Source organism: Apium graveolens, chromosome 3 (genome assembly GCF_009905375.1).
Source record: "Apium graveolens cultivar Ventura chromosome 3, ASM990537v1, whole genome shotgun sequence".
NCBI lineage: Eukaryota > Viridiplantae > Streptophyta > Magnoliopsida > Apiales > Apiaceae > Apium > Apium graveolens.
In genome coordinates, this window is record NC_133649.1 from 63,622,501 (window position 1) to 63,643,325 (window position 20,825).

Sequence of the window (20,825 nt, forward strand, 5' to 3'; positions counted from 1 at the left end):
TGAAAGGTAAATAGAAGGATGCAATATATTTTGACTTGAACAGAAAATTTAGAAAGTAATAAATTTTAGAAACTTTGAGAGAATATAAAATGGTAAGTTAATTTAAAAAGAAAATGTAGAATATTTAGAAAAATATAAGATAATTGAAGTTTTTTATATTTCAAAAAATTGAGAAAATTTTAAAAAAATAAAATGAGACGATCTAAGAGGTGTCATATAAATATCCCGTCTCTTCTTTTATATATGTATATTGATTTATACCCTACTTAATCTAATAACTAATAGAAATTGTGTTTAATGGAATTTACATGCTACTACAGAATTAAATATTGCGGAGATCACCTTTTTGTTGGAAACCGTGGAGATCACTTATATTCTGCAAGTAAAATGTTGCATAAAAACATCGTAAAATTTATTATTTTGCGAATCATACTATGCAAATATCATTATTTTATTAAAAATATTGAATATCATATATGTACGACATGTAAAACATTATAAAATATTTTATTCTACGAGATGTTTAGTTTGCAGATATTTATTCAATTTGCAGAGCATACACGTTTTACTCATAGTATTTTGATTGTAGAACATAGATGATCTTTGAGATCTGGATAAAATAATAATTCCCGTAAAAGTTTCATCCACTACTACATGTTACACTAAATTATTATGTTTCAGTTCATTTGAACTATATTTATTCAATATTTTATATTCATATTTGGCCGTTGATAATTAAGAGAAATGTTGTAGTGCCCAAAATAGTTCTCAAAAATAATTTTAAATACTGATATATTTTATACTGATATATGAGAAGAGATTTCACATGTTTGTGCATATATATATATATACATAAATTAAAATATGATAAATTTTATATCATATTATTTAAAAACTTTTTAAAATGGGTTTCGAAGTAGCAAGAATTTCGATACCGTCCCTTCCCACGATAATGGGCCGAAATGGTGTTGTTAATGGAAGATGAGTACAACTGATAATAATATTATAAGAAGCGGGTTTAGCGGAGGTTGTTAGGGCACATACAATTTTATACTTGTTTGTTAATTGAGCAGCAGTCCTCTTTAATCTGTTAGGAGTACAGTTGTATCTTGTAAATACCAGCATCAAAAGAGAAGACCGGAACATTTCCAGCTTCAGTGAGTTGGCTCTTCTTCATATTTTGCATTCATTGGTTCCACGTCTTTGTTAATTGCCCCCTTAAAAGGTTCTTATTGGTAGCAAATTAAAATGTTAGTTTAGTACCTCCACAAAATATTTTAAAAATTGAATCATAGTATCGAATTCAATTAGTTTCATTCTTAATCGGTTACGTTTAATTAAAACCGAGTTGATATAATATAATCATTGATATATCAATGATTATGAGAATCAAATATTAGGTTTGCTGTCAACATATTCTTAAATCTTAGGTTATATATGCCCCTATTTATGTTAATTTAATAGTTTTTGGAGGATTTTTAAGTAAGAAAAGTTACAATTTTACTTGCTCCCGAGTTGATTAGTAAAATATTTGCAGTTGAAACTTGAAACAATTACAGGGAACCTAGGAAAATACAACTTCATCACCTTTGTGCAATATATTATCCGCTAATAAATTGGTTGTCTAATCTAATTTCGTGATAACCTAATGTAGGTACTATAAAATGCTCCAATCAATGAAGAGAAAAACAGAGGTAAAATATCCAATAAGGTAATGTCAGTGGTGTAGAACAAAACAGCTGCAGTCGATTATCGAAGCCTTGTTCATCATCTTGAGTTGTGGTCGTGTTATTGGGTTTTTACACGATATGGATCCCTCGTGTTTTAAGTCTCATAAATGAAGTAATGTCTCATAATAAGTCTCATATATGTGAACCAAATTTAGCAATACTAACTAGATAAAGATATCAAGTCCCAAGACAGCTTTTAATTATCGATGACTAATCTAATTGCTAGAATCACTCTGAGAAAGAACTAGCTGCTCAATAACTCTGGCTCTCTTGGTAAATCTACACTATAGTTACACAAGGAGAAGATGGATGAACATTAGTAGTATTTTTTAGCGATCCTTCAGACTGGGTTAATACTTTAACAGAGCTCTCAACTTCAACTGCTTTACAAATGGAGCCTTGATAAATCCCCGTTACTTGTTCTCTGCTCTTTCCCCACAACACGCAATAAAGCCCTCCTACCAACAGCACTCCTCCTAATATGCTACAATCACATCAAAAAACACACAGAACCAAGATTAAAAATTAACATGAAATGACAACTTATATCATGTCATTTGAAATTCATAATAAAAAATGAAACATCCTCTTAATAAATTTGATTAAAATTGTGAGGAATAGTAAAGGAAAAAAGAAGAAGAGGTAGAATAATGGTGTAAAACGTAAATAACCTGCCCAAACTAATAATTTCGCCAAGAAGCAAAGCAGAAGCAATAATAGTGAAAACAAAGCCCAATGGAGTTGACATGGCCAGGAACACTGGTCCTTTCTTCTCAATAACCCATGATTGCAAGTAATATGTCAAGCCCGTTACTATGATTCCCTGCATTACACATTTCATACCATTATATTTTCATATTTTCAATGAGGATGTAAATAAGTTGGGTTTTTACAACGGCCAAGTAACCGTACATTATTGAAAATATGGTCGGAAGACTAGCAAAATTTTGTGAAGAAAAAAGGAGAGAGGAATATGATGTGGGGATCCTGTGTACCTTGACCCGACACTAGTAGATAGTGGAACACCGAATAGATATGCAAAATTGAATTAAAAAAACGAAAGTGATTAGAGTAAATTAAAGGGGGTGAAAGTAAGCTCACACAATAAGCAACAGCGAGGAGTCTAACATTCCATCCGACTTTCCATTGAGAAGGATCCCTTTCCATGACAAGAGCCAGAACCAATGATTGAATTGAACTCAAAAAGCATTGTAGAAGCGTGAGAAGAAGCTTTGATGGATAGCTTTTCATCACTCCACTCTGCACTCTCATTCCACAAATGCCCCCAAATTACTACTTATTTATTGTTTTATCACCCAAATGCAGCGGGGTCCAATAATTTTAGTCTCTTTCGATAATATCATTACGCAACTAGGTAAATGACAACATTTCTGGGTGTAGTTGTATATCTTTCGCTTCATTTACGGGATATCAAATATTGTAAAAAACGGAGTAGTTGTATGTGTGTTTGATTAGCAAAATAAAATAAAATGATATCATCAATTATTATAGTCAAGAATTTATGGGCAAAAACTATATGTTATTGGTTCAATTCATTCATCAGAAGCAATTCATGTAATATACATGGAATGTTATTTAATTGGTTATACACGCACATGTTACACATACCTCGAGAATAGAACTCTGAATTATGAATTTCAGTAAAAAGAATATAAGTTTATTTATATACTTCTATGATTTAGGGGCGATATGATTTCAAGTTGTGCAATGAAAACGATAACATTTAGGTAGCATTTGGGATGACATGACATGCATCACACTCCTCCGACATGATCACCAAACTAATTCGACTAAATGTATAGCTTCATAAAAAAAATAGTTTTTACCCATAATCGCGGACGTATGTATTTCACCAACGCAATCATTCAAATCATTAGTACTCAATATATTTTCTAGGCCTTTCTTATTTTCATCTCATCCCCGATAATGGATTGAGAATCCTAATTCTACACGCATCACATTCGTATATAAGTGCTGTGTGACAGTTTAAGTATTAAGAGTTTATTTTTTACAGTGTTGTGGATTCGTTATTTTACAAATAGGACTAATTATTAGAATAGTAAATAAAAGATACGACGAGGCTCGTTTATATGGTTGTAGTTTTTTTACACGCACAACGTGTAAAACAGTAAGTTGCACCTTTTCACTAAATACGTACAACCAATAATAACGAGAAACACAGTGAAGTCGACGACACCTACACCACTATACCAGAAACATGCATGTTTTGATTGGCCATGAAATCAGTGCTCCCTTTCATCTGAATCTAATATTTTAGGCGTGCCTATTTAGTGCATATAGACATGACACTACACATTTTTAGGTAAAACACATATTATATTCTCTCTCTCTGGGAGCATATAGAATCACTTTATATTATCAAACCAAGCATTGAAAGTAAACCCAGAAAAAAAGAGGACAAACCTGAATTATTTATAGCAAATAAATATGTATCTTTCTCATTAATGCAGTGTTAACCAAGTATAGAAACAAAGAATTGATGCTTCATGAAAAATAAAGTATTTAATTACTTGATAATGCAGGTAAAAAAGAAAAAGGACCTGGAATACGATCCACATGCCCCAGAAGGTGTTGGCTAGAAGCAGTAGAAGAACACCCTTGACCCACATCTCAGAAGAAGCATGAACAAGAGCATGATGTTTTGGGCTGTAGTGACTGAACAAGTGATGGTGTAATAACAGCTTCAAGAATGGCCCCTTGTATAATGCTATTGTTGCTGCTCCTCCTGCACATAACCCTATTCCTCCTATCTTCACTGCTCCCGGGATCGTCTTCAAATTCACCTTTTCCATGCTGTACGTGTTGTTTACATATGCATTTCATACAAATTAACTGACTTGCAAACGTAATTTAATAATCCAGAGATTTACATGCAAATTAAAGCTAATGTACAATTTACAAGTATTCCCACCCACACACTACAGGCTTTATAATCATATCTTTGGCATTTAAAGCTTGCTTTTAGTGTATGCAGTTTCGTCCATAAATTAGAAATTGACAACCCTGGACTTTTGTAAATGACAGATGACCATTTAATTAATGTTGGCATATATCAGTGTCACGTATCATATTTCATCTTCCTCAGCAGGACTCGACAAAAGGAGTGTTATTGTATGGTTCTGTGAATCGTTTTGCGTCACGTGGTCTTATAAAAAATCAAGCCGAGGCTGGGCAGTTTTCGATTTGAAGTTTATGGACCTCATCCAAATAACGAACTACCGAACAAATAATAAGTAGTGTTTAAAAAAGGCAATACCTGAATAGAGCTGCGATGAGGAAAGTAATGACCGGAAGGGAGTTTGTAATGGCTGCAGCCAAAGTAGCAGATGTGTATACAAGGCCAACTCCATATATATTCAAGCTCAATGTTATCCTGAACAAATCGAACGAAAATTTATTTGTTTTTGCGTATAATACTAATTTACGAAGCAGTGGACATATATTAATCTCAGTGTGTTGTTTTGCAGTGCACAACTTACCCAAATAATGACAGCACAAAAATCTTGATGAGGATTTTAAAGGTTAGTGGTGGTGCAGATTTCCTACAAAACAACCAATAAAAAACAGTGTCAATAATCTAAATACCGAAGAATCAGCAAAACACACAATATATAGTGTATATAACGTACCATTCGGTGAAGAAGACAATAGGAGCTAAGAAAAGAGTAGCAGCAGCTTGTCTGTAGAAGACGAAGATGAAGGTGTTCATTCCTAAATCAAACGCAACTTTGGAGAGCAAAAACATGCCTGTATATATGGTTTGCACTCCTATAACAGCTGTATAAGGCCCTGTCAAACAATCCATTCTTGTAGAAATTCTACTTGTGTTCTCTCCAGAGTTTACCAGAAATGTAGCCTTGCTATTTTTTCAATATGTTTCTTACCAAGTAGCTATTGATACTTATAGCAAGTGATGTGTGTGTAAAGACTCCAGACACACATTTTTATGTATGGACAAATGTTATGGGCCAAGCCATCAAGGAGAAATTTCATTAAAACTTGGCCACCCTCACTAGCGAGATCTGTCTGTGTGGTGGGCCTATGTTTTGCTTTTGCGTTGCTTTCTTTCTTTATTATCTTTTTTTTTTCATTTAAAAGCAATGTTATGAAATTCTTTTTATAGGGAGATGTAATTTTACGTGTATGATCAATGTGGACGTAAAGCCGAACTCTAATTAAAGTTGTGCAGTCTGAGGCTTATCTCTTGTCATCATATTTCAAGTTCTTAATTTGATTCTAACTTAACTTTGTTACTCATTAGAATATATACGCATTTGCAAGATAAATTAGTCTAATCATTCATTAGAAAAGAAAGAAAAAAAATGATAAAAATAGCCAATTTTTAAAAAATATAACCAAAATAGTCATTTCTAAAAAAATGGTCAATTTTAACCGACTGAATATTCCACTGTTAGTTCAATATCCCAATTTGTATAAAATACTCCATTGATAATTAGGTATTTCATATATGAGATACTCCACTAACAGTTGGATATCTCATATAAAATGAATATTCCACCGACACTTGGGTATATCATTGGCTAAAGTTGACAAACTTTCAGAAATTGGTCATTTTTATTAATTTTATATAAAATAGGCTAAATTTGTCCTTCACCGAAAAGGAAGTACCAAGTAGTTGTCACTTTTATATCGGCGAATTTTTCCGAGCTTAGTATCTATTTGATAAATCTTAAAATAAGTAAATTATGACTTAAAACGAATAAGTGATTTGTAAGTGATAAGTAGATAAATACTTATAAGTTAGATAAGTGTTTGAATAATTTTACTTAAAAGTCAATTTTTTTTACTTAAATGAATGAAAAATAAATAATTTTTATATACAATTATCTTAATTTGTGAATTTAAAATTAAAAAATATTTATAAACATATATTATAAAATTAAAGTTAATAAAAACGAAAAATTAAAATAAATTGAGATAAAGTACGTCGTTACTAACATTTAACTTATCAATATATAAGTTATAAATTCAACTTATAAATTATAAATTTGATCGACAAACTCTTGTAAATATATACTTACGAACTTATAAGTAAATAAGCCATTTATTCGTGGTGGACAGCCCTAGGCCCTAGTCCCTAGTCGCTAATCCCTAATCCCTAATCCCTCCCGCTTTTTAGCTGTCTTGACCTAATCCTTACTCTACTGTGGAGTTTTTGAAATGAGAAAAGCATAGGAAAGCAAGCAAGTTAAAGAAGAGTGAAATAACTTTACTCGCTCAACCAAATTTAACTCTCGATTTTCTCAACCGTACGGAACCAACTCAGACTGATGTATGATTTGGTTTTTTTATTATGGGTCCAGTGACACGTGGTTATTGTAAAAATTTATAAATTTAATTCATCTTAATGGGTTATCTTTTTTCATAATGACAGATTCCCTGTATTGACAAATTTTACCGATTAACAAACTTAAACTTATAAACTTTTGCGATTATCATACGTGTTTATAGAAATACTGATGACCCTAAATATGAGTCATGTTTATGTGAGGAATAATATTCTTTATTGATACTTATTTTTCTAACCCCTTCTAACTAGGACAATTAGTCTCTATTTATAATGAATCATTAATGGGTTTTTCCCTTTACAATTGGGCCTCTTTTTGGGCTTTTTATTACAAACTTCCTGTTCTAAGGTTCTAATTTCCTATTTCAAGTCCTTCCTCTTTCCTTGGTCCAACATTTGTGTTGCGCGAACATTGTTGCAATATCTTTAGATTTTCTGTTTGGTCTCTAATTACAACCTGCACATCAAAAATTAAAATAACGAAAAAAGAAGATAATAATTAAAGACTTATTTAATTATTGTTTATATTTTATTTTACATGTGTTTGTTTTTACTTGTTATTATTATTATTACTACAATTTTTGAACGGGATGGAGGGAAGAGCAGGATGAGTGATATATTTTAATGTGAATATAGGGAGTCTCTTCAACTTCCCTTTCACTTAATCAAAAGGCAGACTGCAGTATTTGAAGGACGTACTTTCTCTCCCTCTCCTCCGTTGCTCCTGTAAGTTCATCTTTCTTCTAAATTTCATTGCTTTTCTAGTTTAATTGGCGGCTTGTGTCTGATAGTTTCTCAGTTCCCACCATAATTCTTTAGATAATCTGTTTCTCGTTTTACTAGTTATTGGCCCGGTTCTTGATTAATCTTCCATGGCCGATTTAGGATCATCATCTTCAAAGACTAACCCTTCTCGTAACCTAAAAAAACGTCCCCTAGAGGAGGGAGACGAAGAATCTGTTATAAACTTGGATAACTTAGAAATTCCGAATTTAAATTCTTGTAAATCTTTCGACTTTATGAATGAAGAAGAACTTTTCTCCGGTGTTGAGATAGCGTCTAAAGCATCTCCGCCGATCAGTCCTCGTACTTTAACGTATAGGAATCGAGTTCTTCAGGAGAGTCGGGAGTTGGGTCTTCTTGAATTTCCCCGTGGCTGTAGTCTCGACTACATTAGCCATTTTTCTAATCATAAATTAAATATGACTAAATTGGGATCTTGGTTTGATTTAAAAAATGGGTATAGGTTACGAGTTCCGGATGCCGACGATCAGATGTGGGTGATGCCGGAGTTCGGGATGCACGGTGTGCCGTTGATTACGTTCGAATATGGTCTCCGGCTTCCGATGCATCCCTTTCATCTTGCGATGTACGAGGCTATTGGGTGCGGGATAGCTCAACTGTCGCCGAACTCCGTTGCTCAGATAAGTGGCTTTATAGCCTTGTGCAACGAGAGGGATCGAATTCCGTTAGTAAAGTTATTCTTTTCTATTTATTGTGTCAGGTATCATAATGGCCAGGTGTATTTCGACACTCAACGTAAGCGACCTAAGATTGTTAGCGTCAAGTCTTCTAACTCCGATTACCACCCTAAATGGGTGTACTTAGGTGGGAAAGATTTAGAGTTTGTCAGGCCATGTCGCAAAGTAACTCAGTCGACTCTCGACTATCTGAATAATCTAGATAAGTATGATGCTGCGTACCTCGACGAGTTTCAAGGGTCGAGGTCTGTTTACACCAACGACTTGAAAGATTGTAAATTCTAAGAAGATCATCATCGTAAAAGATTTATCCTTTATATTCTTGAGACAAAGACTCTTTTATACCGCTTACTTCTTCCCCTTCTCTTTTGTTGTATTTATTATACATTTTTTTAAAGTCCTTTTCCTAAAAATTGTTTTTCTATTTCAGTTGCAGGTCAACCTTTGAAACGGTTGTTAGAGAGAAGAGTTTCGGTTGAAATGGACAAGGCTATGATGATGCTTTTTAAGAAGTCGAAAGTCGGGGTTGTTGACATGCCAAGAGTTGGTGAAGATACTTCGTCAAAGACGATTTCTATTGAGCTTTTAGATGATCGTGGAAATAAAGTTGTTGATGGATCTGAGCGTGTTACTTGTGAAGGAACGGGGAATGTTTCCCGGAAAAGGTCACGAAGTATGGCTGCTGACACCCCTGAGGTTGCTGGTAAGAAGTCTTGTGATGATGCTGCGGGTAGTGGTATAAACAGGACCTTAACAAAAATTGGGAACCGAGAAATTATGCTTCCTACCGTCGACGCCGAGGCGAACCAAGAAGTTATTCATGTGGAGATACGTCCTTCTGAGAGGTGGCTTGCTGGGACAGCTCCTCTGCGGGCTTTCTGAGTCTTCAATCTACCTCAAGATTCCAGCGCTTATGCTAAGAGGTCCAGATCCGAGCTCGTTGATCGATGCCTGGGGAGAGCTGGGAGGGTAAGCATGTTTTTATCGTATGTTTATTCGATATCTATTTATTTTACATACTTGTAGGTCCCTTTTTTTTTATATTCGACTTGATGTCTTCCGTGTCTGTGGTTTATGTTTAAGCAGTATTTATCCGATGTGATTCATATTCTTGAAGAATATAAGAATGATGAAAGAAAGGGCTCCCCTTCGAGGGTCAAGGAGGAACGGGATTTACTAAAGGGAGAAAAGAAGAAGCTTGAGAATGATTTGGGTGAAGCTAAGGGTCGAATTATCGAGCTTTCGAAAGCCAATTCAGGTTTCCGGACCAAGGTATGTTGTCATTTTCGTTTTTGTTTTTTTTATTTATTACTATATATATAATAAAAAATTTCTATATTACGGTAAATTGTTTAACTTGTCTTCCCTTCGTATTTCTCATGTACTTTTAAGTATATGATTGTTATATGTTCTGTGTTGTTGGTACGCAGATTAGTGATCTAGAGTTGTCCAATGGTCGATTGAGCAAAGAGATGGAATATGCTGGGTCTCGAGTGAAGAGCCTTGAGACCTCGCTTAGTGAGGAGACAGAGAAGCGTGAGGCTCTAGAGGCCGAGCTGACTGCCCTTCGCAAGAAGATTGAGACTTTAGAGACGGAAAATCTGAATTTGAAGCTGTATGTGGAGAAAGGTATTGAAGATATAGTTGGGGCCCTCGGAGATGGATATGGGCGTTGCATCAAGAGAATGGAGATTGCCGGCTTTAATGTGAGTGGGCATGGTTTCGCGGATTACCTCCGAGACTATGCTGAGTAGCATAAGGAGAAAGATGCCGAGCTTTGAAGGCGAGGAATGCCTCGTTGGTCAATGTAATTTTTGAATTAAGTTTTAATTGATTAAGTACTTTATGGTTTCATGATGGATTTGTGTTGGTCATCTCTCCTAAAGATGACGCCTGACGTATTTTGCTACCGTGGGCGTGTTTTCGACTTTACTATAAATTTTTATTAATGCTAGCTGTTGATTTCAGAATTTAATGACTTTTAATTTTGTAATTGTAACCTGAAAGGGTGTTTAGTTATTTTATCCTCACATATTGCTTGTCTTTGTTTCTATATTCAAGTTTCGTGGCCTTCATTATGTAATTTACTTGTGTTTGTATAATATATTTGGGTTTTGTAACTTTCTGTAATCGTATCTAATTGTGTGATAGTATTATTATCCATGTTAATCTTCTTTTTATTATTATATATTATTTATTTTTATATATTTTTTTAACAGGGTTCTCGTATCAACCCCCTTTACGTTAAAACCAATTTTTATAGTCCCATTTGACTTTCTTGTTTTTGTTATCACAACTAAAGTGACTTAATCTACTGAAAATATTTTTTCAAGTGGATAGCATTTCAAATATTTTTTATCGGTTTTTTCTCAAGTCTCGACAGACGATTGTTTTCTGATGCGTCGACCCATGTTACTTGGTAAGGTTTTTCGATTCTCGAGGAACTAGATTTCCTCTCAGAAACTGCTTAACCTTTACTTTTATACATGTACTTTCTAGAGAGCCCTGATTTGATGGGCTGAAGTTTATTAATGTAACAAACATTTATATTTACGAATTATAAGACATCTGAGAGTAATAAATTGTATTGATAACTTATGGTGATGTCTTAACAGGGATCTCATATCAACCCCTTTTCGTTAAGACTAATTTTTCATAATTAAAGATAGTTTTAATTCATACATTCAAAACAAAATGACTACTGATAAAATTTCTTCAAGTGAATGGTGTTCCAAGCATTCTTGAGAGGAATTCTGTCGAGCATCGAAACTCGATAGGTCCCTGGTGCAATGACCCCTGTCACTTGATACGGTCCTTCCCACAGGGCCTTGAACTTCCCTGTTATAGTTGGTTGGGATGCTGCCGACTCTCGAAGGACTAAATCTCCAACCAAGAACTGTTTAACCTTTACTTTCTTGTTAAAGTTAGCTGCTGCGCGCACTTGTTGTTGGAGAACTCTTTTTGATGCTTCGTCTCTGACTTCTTTCATGAGAACATTGTGGAGTTGAATTCCTTCTCGTGATGCTTCAACATCAAAATACTCGACCCTTGGGGAGTTGAGAGACACTTCGACAGGCGAGATGGCTTCCAAGCCAAAAGCCATTTCAAAAGGAGATATACCTGTTGAACTCCTAGGGGTCGTTCTTTAAGACCAGAGAACATTTGGCAATTCATCGACCCATGGCCTTGGTAACTCATCGAACCTTTTCTTGAGCCCTTGTAAGATTATCCGATTAAAAACTTCAACCTGTCCGTTGGCCTGGGGATATGCTACAGATGACTTGATGTGTTTTATCTTGAGTTGCGAAAGTGTTTCTGTGAACTTTTATCCCACAAATTGGGTTCCATTGTCAGTTACAACGATTCCTGGTATCCCAAATCTGAACACAATGTATTCCATCCAAAATTCAATCATCTCCTTTTCACGAATCTTGGCTAGAGGTCGAGCCTCGATCCATTTTGTTGCATAGTCGACAGCCACGATAATGTATTGGGCTTGATTCTTAGACTTTGGGAAAGGGCCCACAATGTCAATGCCCCACTGAAAGAAGGGGCATGTGTTGATGACCGGGATCATTTCCACCGAGGGTTGATGAGACACCGACCCATATAGCTTGCATGACTTACATTTCCGTATAAAATTTTCACAATCACTTCGCATTGTAGGATAAAACAGACCTTGCCTCATTATCTTAAGGGCTAAGTTTTTGCCCCCTAGATGGTGCCCACAAATTCCAGTATGGACCTCAACCATCGATGTGTTAGAATCTTCTGGCCCTAAGCATCGAAGCAGTGGTTCTATGAGCCCCCGTTGATACAACTTGTTTCCTAGCACGCAATAGTTCTTTGCCTTATATGATATGGATCTAGCTTCATTCTTATCTTGTGGCAGCTTGTTCTGCAAGATGTATTCCAAAAAAGGTTGACGCCAATCTGTAATAGAAGAGATCTCGTTGACTTTTAGCCTGTTGGAGGACGAAGAGTCCATATCAATGGAGGGGACCTGTCTTTCCTCGACATAAGTTGCCTCTGATGTTGCCATGACGGATGAAGCCAATTTAGATAGTGCGTCGACCCATTGATTATCTTCGCTGCAAATATTCTTGATTGTCCATGACTGGACTTTCTCCAACAAGGGCATGGCCAGTTTCAAATATGTTGACATTCGAGCATCGTGCGCTTTGAACTCACCTTGTAACTGCTTTGCGACAAGCTGCGAATCGCCAAATATTTCTAAAATCTTTACCTCCAACTCGATTTCTAGGCGCAACCCTGCTAACAAAGCTTCATACTCGGCTACATTGTTTGTTACTGGGAATGAGATTTCAAGGCCTGTTGTATTTTGAAGCCATCTGGACTGATTAAGATGATACCTGCACCTCCTGATGATGATGTTGACGATCCGTCGACGTAAAGAGTCCAAGCCTTTTGTGGAAATGATGTTTCTTTAATTATAGGATTGTCAAATTTGCATTCTACGACAAAGTCTGACAAGACTTGGGACTTTACTGCATTCCGGGGTAGATATTCAATGTGAAATTGGCTGAGCTCAACCGTCCAAGCGGCGAGGTGCCCTGTCATGTCCGATGTGTGCATGATACGCTTCAGTGGTTGATCAGTCATGATTTTTATTAGACGACCTTGGAAATAGTGACTGGAGCATTCTGCTTGCTATTATGAGAGCATAAACTTTTTCCACATATGGATAACGAGTTTCAGCGTCTCTCAGAGTGTGGCTGACGTAGTAGACTGGAGCTTCATGTCCCTCGACATCTTTGACCAAAACAGAGGCCACCGACCCGTCAGGAGGCTGAGACGTACACTTTCAGAGCCTCACGAGGCAACGCTCTTGCTAAAACTGGTGGACTTGTCAAAAAGGTTTTTAGAGCTTCAAAGCTTTCTTTACATTGATCATCCCAATCAACTTCTTGTTCTTTGATGCTTCTTTGATGACCTTGAAGAAGGGACTACATTTTTTAGAGGCTTGTGGTATAAAGCGCCAAAGGGCCGATATGCAACCAGTGAGACGTTGAACTTCTTTAATGGTCGACGGGTCTTTCATTTCAGATATGGCTTTAATTTGTGAGGGGTCAGCCTCGATCCCTCGTTGGGAAACAATAAATCCTAAGAATTTTCCAGATGTTAAGCCAAAAGAGCACTTTAACGGATTCAATCTCATGTTATTATGCCGAACATTCTCAAAGGTCTCTCAAAGGTCGCTGCAATGACTACTTGAAGACTTTGATTTGGTTATCATATCATCAACATACACCTCGAGGTTCCGACCCAACTGATTTTTAAATATTTCATCCATCATACGCTGAAATGTTGCACCAGCATTGATTAACCCGAAAGGCATATTTCGGTACGCAAAGACCCCTCGATGTATGATAAACGTTGTTTGTTCCCAATCTTGATCGGCCATCCTTGATTTGGTTATATCATGAGAACGCGTCCATGAAAGACATCAATTCATGACCAGCCGTAGCGTCGATAAGTTGATCTATATTCGGCAAAGGATAATAATCCTTAGGATACGCTCTGTTGAGGTCGGAGTAATCAATACACATTCGTCATTTCCCATTACTTTTCTTCACCAGGATGACATTAGCAATCCATGTCGGAAATTTCACCGGCTCAATGAAACGGGCCAATAAAATCCGGTCAAGCTCTTCTTCGATAGCTCATCGCTTTTCTTCTGAGAATGTGCGCCTCTTTTACTTGACAGGATTCTTTTGGCGGTCGACATGTAGAGAGTGTCTCGCTACATCGGTAGGTATTCCTGGCATGTCGGATGGAGACCATGCGAATATGTTTGAGAACTCCCGAAGTAACCTTGTTAAATAATCTTTTATCTGAGGACTTAGATCTTTTCCCACTTTAACTTTTTTAGCCGGAGAATGCTCATCTATCGACACATCGACAGACTCACCGACGGGTGAGAAAGAGGGTTCCCTCGGGATATCGATGATGCTACTGGGGTCTATCTGAATGACCTCATTAACAGTTTGAGAATCGCTATCATGCTTCTTGGGTACGACTGTAGTAAAGTAGCATTGTCTCGAGACCGCCTGGTCGCTACACATCTCCCCAACTCTAAACTCAGTTGGGAATTTCATCTTCAAATAGGGAATCGACGTGATGGACTTCCAATGCCGATATTGTCGTTCGGCTTATAATGGCATTGTGGCTTGAGTTTGTACTGATTACGTGAAACTTAACTATCTTCCATACTTGGCAAGGACATTGTGCCGAAAACTACCGGCAGATCAATTGTTCTAACCACTTAAAATTATAAACTTTTGCGATTATCATATGTGTTTATAGACACACACCTTACCGTAAATGATAATAGACTAAAAATAATATTGGAAACATGATTATGTGCATGAATTACATTAAACATATTCCCCTTGATGATCGAGGAAAGAAATAAAAAATTACACCCAGGGCAGGGCAGCTTGCTTGGGAAGGACTTCCCCGGGGCATCTAAATTGGCCTTTGTACAGGGTCTTCTTGATTGGCCTTCCTAGAAGGATTTATGTGAATAAAATTCATTACTTCCCAAATTGAACATCATCTTATAACCTAAAGAAATAACCAAAAATATAATTAAAAATGGTAATTTTCCAACGTCATTCGTATCTAATTCTGGTATCATATGCATTTAAACACATGCCGAAAAACATATAGATATGGAGTTGAATGTAGATATATGGTACTCGTGGAGCAGTTGGTTGATCCTTATGATCGAACATCAATGTCTGAGGGGGACATATCGCTAGTTGCCTATGTTATTGGTCGTTCAAGTGTCTTGTAGCATGTTCTTCACCTTACTTTCAACTTCAAATTAAATAAAACAATATTTTACAATGTATTTATTCAACAAGTAGATCAGGGGCTCACAGTTATGGTACTCCATAACAGTAATGGAATGAAAAGTTGTAGGATGCGTATATACACTTTTAAGCAAGAGAAGAGAAGATGCTAATAGGCTGTCTGTTTGTTGACTTGTAAGTTACTTATAATTTTAATAATTTTTATACTCGTAATAATTTATAATAATTTGAATTTATAATTTATAAGTCGATAAGTTGTATGCAAGTAATAACGTATTTTGATTTTTTCTTTTTTTATTAGTTTCAGTCTCAAGATAGTTGTTTAAGAATGTTAATTTAAAATTCACAAATTAAGATAATTGTTTATAAATAATATTTATTTTAGTCTATTTAAATAAAGAAATTATTACTTATAAGTAAATTTATTCAAATACTTAAATAATTTACTTATCAATTTTAAAATATTTATTTATTTTAAGTAATAAATTATTTATTTTAATTTTTTTTAAATAAACACATAATGAATATCCGACAAGTTATAGTGCTATGAGAACATATATATATTAGGATCTTATCGCGCATCATCACTAGATACTATCTAGTTTGAGTTGAAATTGCAGGACGGGTGAACTGTGCATGTATTATTGCATTTTTGCAATACCCAAAATGTATGATCCCCATTACTAAAAGGGACCTATTAGACACTTGGTATTATATATAGTAACGAACACACGTGCTCTTATTCTAAATCGTTCAATATAAATCCAAACTTTTTAAAAAAAATTATTTTAAAAGAAATAAATTAACAAATCAATTATAGTAGAACCTCTATAAAATAATATTTTTGGATCCGAGAAAAAAATATTATTATAGAGAAGTTATTTTTAAGTAGAGATTAATAATATATAAATTTTAAATTTCAAAATTAATTAAAAACATATATTAATATTAAATGCATGAATTTAAAATATATCATAGATATTTATAACAGATTAACATAACTTGGAACCATAAAAATCTCTCCCGGATGGAATTACAAATGTAGTTTCTTCGTGGTCTTCGATGTATTAACCACGTACAGTTGCAAATTATTTTAAGCATATATTATTACACTCAAGCTAAAGGATGCACCGAATGATCAAACCATTAATCAAAAATAACTTTAGAAAAATATTTTAAGTTATCTTGCATGTTTATGTAATAAGATTAGACTTATTGGATATATATAAATAGATATTTTTATTATTTTTTAAGCATTTTTATTCTTATATAAAGAAAAATTATTAAAGGATGAACTTTAAAATCTATAGAATATTACAATATAGAGTTTATTCCTAATTATTACTGGCCAGGTCGGGACTATAATTTTTATTATAATACGGAGGTTATTACTATACAGAGTATTAATGCATGGACTATGGAGGTTCTACTATAATTTGTATAAATGCGACGATTAACGTATCCAGTTAGTACGTAAAAATCCAATATTTGTAAAAACGTATACAACACCTTACCCGACTCACTAATAATTAATACTGTAGTAAATAGTCGGTCGTATTTAATTAAAAACAATCGAAGTCGAGATTAACTAAAAATGACCACTCCAAATTCATTGTAGTGCAAGTTCCTATTCCGATTACCTCGGTGAAAATAATAAACATATGAAGTCTAATAAAATCAAAACCTCACGAATTCTGTTTATCAAGATATATACATCCCCTATATATACTGTTAGGTCACACACACACTGTAGAGGGGGTGAATACAGTGTATAGTACACTCAAATCGAACAGAAAATAAACTTTATTCAAACAATAAACTCTGTTATAATATGGAACTGTTACCTCTCAGTGATGAACAAATATCACGAGAGCTGCTAGGGTTATAAAGAATAATAACTTCGATAATGATAACACTTATAGTGTAAACCCTATGCCTGTGTTTATATACTACACAGTTACAAGATAATCGCTAATTGATATGGAATATAATTCTGCTTCCTAAAATATATCAATCAGATATCTTCTATTCCAAGTATTCCATTCTTCACGGAATTCCTTCTTCATGCATATCTCTTCTTATGTTTTATCTCTATCTTCTTTCCTTTAATCAGCTACTGTCCTTATCTGATTGTCCTTCAGCACTTAAGTTCTGATATCTATCTTCTGATGATTATCTCCTGATAATATAAGTACTGATATCCTTAAGTCCTGACTTCCAGTATAAGTACTGATCAACAGTTAAGTACTGATCTATCCTGTTCACACAAGATCTGAAAGCTAAATATAAGACATATTAGCCATGACATTATCAAATATATCTAACAATCTCCCCCAACTTGTAAATTAACAAAATATACAAGTTAAACAGATATTTGATGATGTCAAAAATATTAAGTACAAATGCATGAGAAATAGACTAGATAACTACAACTTACAGTCCTTAAAGTTTTACCAATTTCAATTTCTGATAACAACTTCAATCTGCATAAATATCAGAATTTAAGCAGTTGTAGATCTTCGACTTGGCTTCATCATCTTCTGATCTCTCTGATGTCAGGAGTTGTTCTGAGATAGTTCTTCAACAAACATTTATCAGCATATCTTAGTTCATCAATCATTCTCCTTTTAACACCTTTAAGCTCTGCAGTATCTTCACCAGTTTGAAAGATTGCAGCTCTGAGATCATTAATCTTTGCTTTCCTTAACTCCTGGTCTAGTCTTATGACATAAGCTTTGTCAGATTCAAGATTGAATTCAAGTCCCTTAATACCAAGATACGTTCTGATCTGTGCAGTATTAGGCTTCATATCAACAATATCCTCATTGTGATCTCTGTACTTTGGAACATATCTGCTGTCAGACTTAACAGAATAAAGTCTTTTCTGTCTCTGAATCTGTTCTTTTAAGTAGTTTGCAGCAGTCTCTGTTATTCTGTCATCCACTTGAAGTAAGAAAAGTACATGCTCCAATTCTTCAAAATACTTCAAAGGAATGGCATTTTGTCTTATATGATAAACCCTACCATCTGTCATGAAATACAACATGATGTATTCTTTCAAGTAGGTATGGTAAACCATCTGTACAGATTCTAGTTGATTCAATCTCTCAGGAGTTGCTCCAATACCTGGTTCACTCAAGGAAGTTGGATCATCGGTAGTGTTGTGTACTCTTCTTTCATCAGCACTTCCCAATCCAGTTTTATCTCTAGCTTCCTTTCCAGTAACTACTCTTGCTTCAAAACCACTTGGAGTAGTCTTCAAAGATTGAGTCTGTTTTGCTTTAGTGAATCCTGGTAGGAGTGTTTTAGATCTATTTTCTGATATCAAGTTAACTTGAGCACTGTCAGAGGTTACTTGCTTCTTCTGAATATCAGAACTTACAATTTCTTGACTCTGAACAACTTGAGCCATGTCAGAGGTTGTTTTAAGAACTTTTCTTGAAGTCAGAGCAAGATCATCTTTTCCATCAGTAATTTCTTCTTCCTCAGGAGGTACATAAGACTTGATAGGTTCACCAACCTTTTCTTTACCCTTGGATCTTGGATCTATCTGTGGTTGTGATCTAGCCAAAGTTTCTTCAGTATGTATCCTTTCTTTGATCACAATGCCTTTAGGTTTTGGAAGTAACTTTTTACCAGAAGCTTCAGATTTAGATGTGACTTTCTCTGATTTAAGTCTGGCTTCTTCTTCCTTTAAACTTTCCAAGTCCATCCCTGGATTTTCTTGAAGAAATAACTGTCTTGACATTTCCTCATCAAGATCTAGAAGTTCATCAGAACTTATCCTTTTACCAGCAGCAGAACTTATTATTTTCCCAGTATCAGAACTTGTTCTGTGACTAGCTTGTCTTGATGTAAACCTTCTACCTTGACTATGACCACTACCCATTCCAGAGTTTCCTTGGTCATCTTTTCCATCATCCTTTCCTTGCAGTGTCTTGTTGGTTTTGCATTTGGACTTAATTACCTTCTCCCCCTTTTTGGCATCAGCAGGTAATAAAAGAGAGATAAGTAGTTCCACTGAGGTCTGGATTTCAGTAAGTTGCGATTGCTGAGAAGCTTGATTTGTCAGAATTTGATCAATCTGAGCTTGTTGCTTCTCTTGAGTTTTCTCAATATAAGCAACCCTGTCAATGGTAGGTTGAAAGAACTTTTTCTTATCAATTTTCCAAACTTGTTCCTGTTTGATAAAGTTCTCCTGAATCTTGTGTAGCTCTGCATGAGTGTTGGAATGAAGACCTTGTAGATGTTTAGTACTCAATGCAGTGATTCTAAGCTGGGTTTTAAAATCATCAGAATGTAACATTTCATCAGCTTTAGTCAAGTGCTCAGCAAGATGTAAAGCATTTGGAACATATGAAACTGAGTTCCATTCCTTAGTCCACTCCTGACCTGCAGGAGTTTCACTCCAAGGTACTGTTGCATCCCTGATAACAAACTCCTTTACCAGTTCAGACTTAGGAAGAGTCAGTGGAGGAGTATGTCCTGAAGGACCTGCTTCATCAGCATCTACAGTTGTAGCAGCCTCACCAGTATCTCCAACATTTGCAGCATCAGAACTTAGAGAATCAGTATCTTCTGATAAGACAACAGTGTGAGTAGCAATGGAGGCTTCAGCATCCTCTAATTGCTGATCTGATACTAAGTTCTGATCAACAGCCATATCCTGATGCTCACCTAAAATCTGATCATCAGCATCTTGATACAGAGAAGGTGTTAGTGATAACTCAGGAGTTTGAACAGCATCAGTAACAGGTGTTGTGGAAGGATTATTTGCTGTTGGAGCTTCTAAGAAAAGTATTTCAGGCACAACCAGGTTCTGAATATCAATTTCAGCACTTGTGCCTGGATCAACAAGAGACACAGAAGGTGAATTAGCCTTGTCAGATACAGGTTCCTGAGATGGAGTTGATGGAGAAGAAGTGACTGGAGCAAATTCCTTGTCTTGTGAGATCAGAGATTCCTGATCCCCTTCCTTAGCTGCTTCCTCCTCATCATCTGAAACTGGCCTTTGTGCCCTCTGTTTCTTGTACTTCCTTGTTGATTTGGATTCCTTGGGAGTTTCAGGAACCGTCATACGTCTAAGCCTCTTGAGAAGCCTAGAACCCCCAATTGCAGAATCCTTCTGAGAAGTTGCCTTCTCAGCTTCATTTACCACAGGTTCTGAAGAGGGAATCTGATCCTCAGAATCTGATTCATCTCTCAAAGTAATGCTTCTCCTCTTTTGAGGTGTTTGAAGAACAGTCTTTGTTCTCTTTGGCTTAGAGGATGTAGGCTTCACAGTAGGTGCTGAAGAAGAAGGTTGAGCAGTCTGTGAAGTGGAGAGATAGGATTTGAGATAAGTTCTGAGGGTAGGTTGAGTAGAATGAGAGGTAGGTACTGAGGTTGATGGATTTTGGTTATGGTGAGTTGGTTGAACATTTGA

At 35.4% G+C, this 20,825-nt stretch overlaps 3 protein-coding genes across 4 annotated transcripts; all 3 read right to left on the bottom strand.

Moving 5' to 3' along the window:
- Window positions 1–1,865: 1,865 nt before the first annotated feature.
- LOC141712363 (WAT1-related protein At5g64700) lies at window positions 1,866–5,716 on the bottom strand. Of its 2 annotated transcripts, XM_074515275.1 has the most exons (7): window positions 5,402–5,711; window positions 5,252–5,314; window positions 5,029–5,145; window positions 4,313–4,565; window positions 2,832–2,990; window positions 2,402–2,553; window positions 1,866–2,214 (listed from the first exon to the last, which is right to left on the bottom strand). In XM_074515275.1, exons 1-7 carry the CDS (start codon window positions 5,575–5,577, stop codon window positions 2,010–2,012), a joined length of 1,125 nt encoding a protein of 374 aa, XP_074371376.1. In that variant the 5' UTR covers window positions 5,578–5,711; the 3' UTR covers window positions 1,866–2,009. The 2 variants fall into 2 exon arrangements, with proteins under 2 accessions (XP_074371376.1, XP_074371377.1); XM_074515276.1 differs by lacking the exon at window positions 2,832–2,990 and having other exon boundaries at window positions 5,402–5,716.
- A 5,543-nt stretch (window positions 5,717–11,259) lies between these two features.
- LOC141714277 (uncharacterized) lies at window positions 11,260–11,664 on the bottom strand. The gene has a single exon (XM_074517806.1). It carries the CDS (start codon window positions 11,662–11,664, stop codon window positions 11,260–11,262), a length of 405 nt encoding a protein of 134 aa, XP_074373907.1.
- A 222-nt stretch (window positions 11,665–11,886) lies between these two features.
- On the bottom strand, window positions 11,887–13,184 carry LOC141714278 (uncharacterized). The gene is made up of 2 exons (XM_074517807.1): window positions 12,935–13,184; window positions 11,887–12,893 (listed from the first exon to the last, which is right to left on the bottom strand). Exons 1-2 carry the CDS (start codon window positions 13,182–13,184, stop codon window positions 11,887–11,889), a joined length of 1,257 nt encoding a protein of 418 aa, XP_074373908.1.
- Window positions 13,185–20,825: the final 7,641 nt, after the last annotated feature.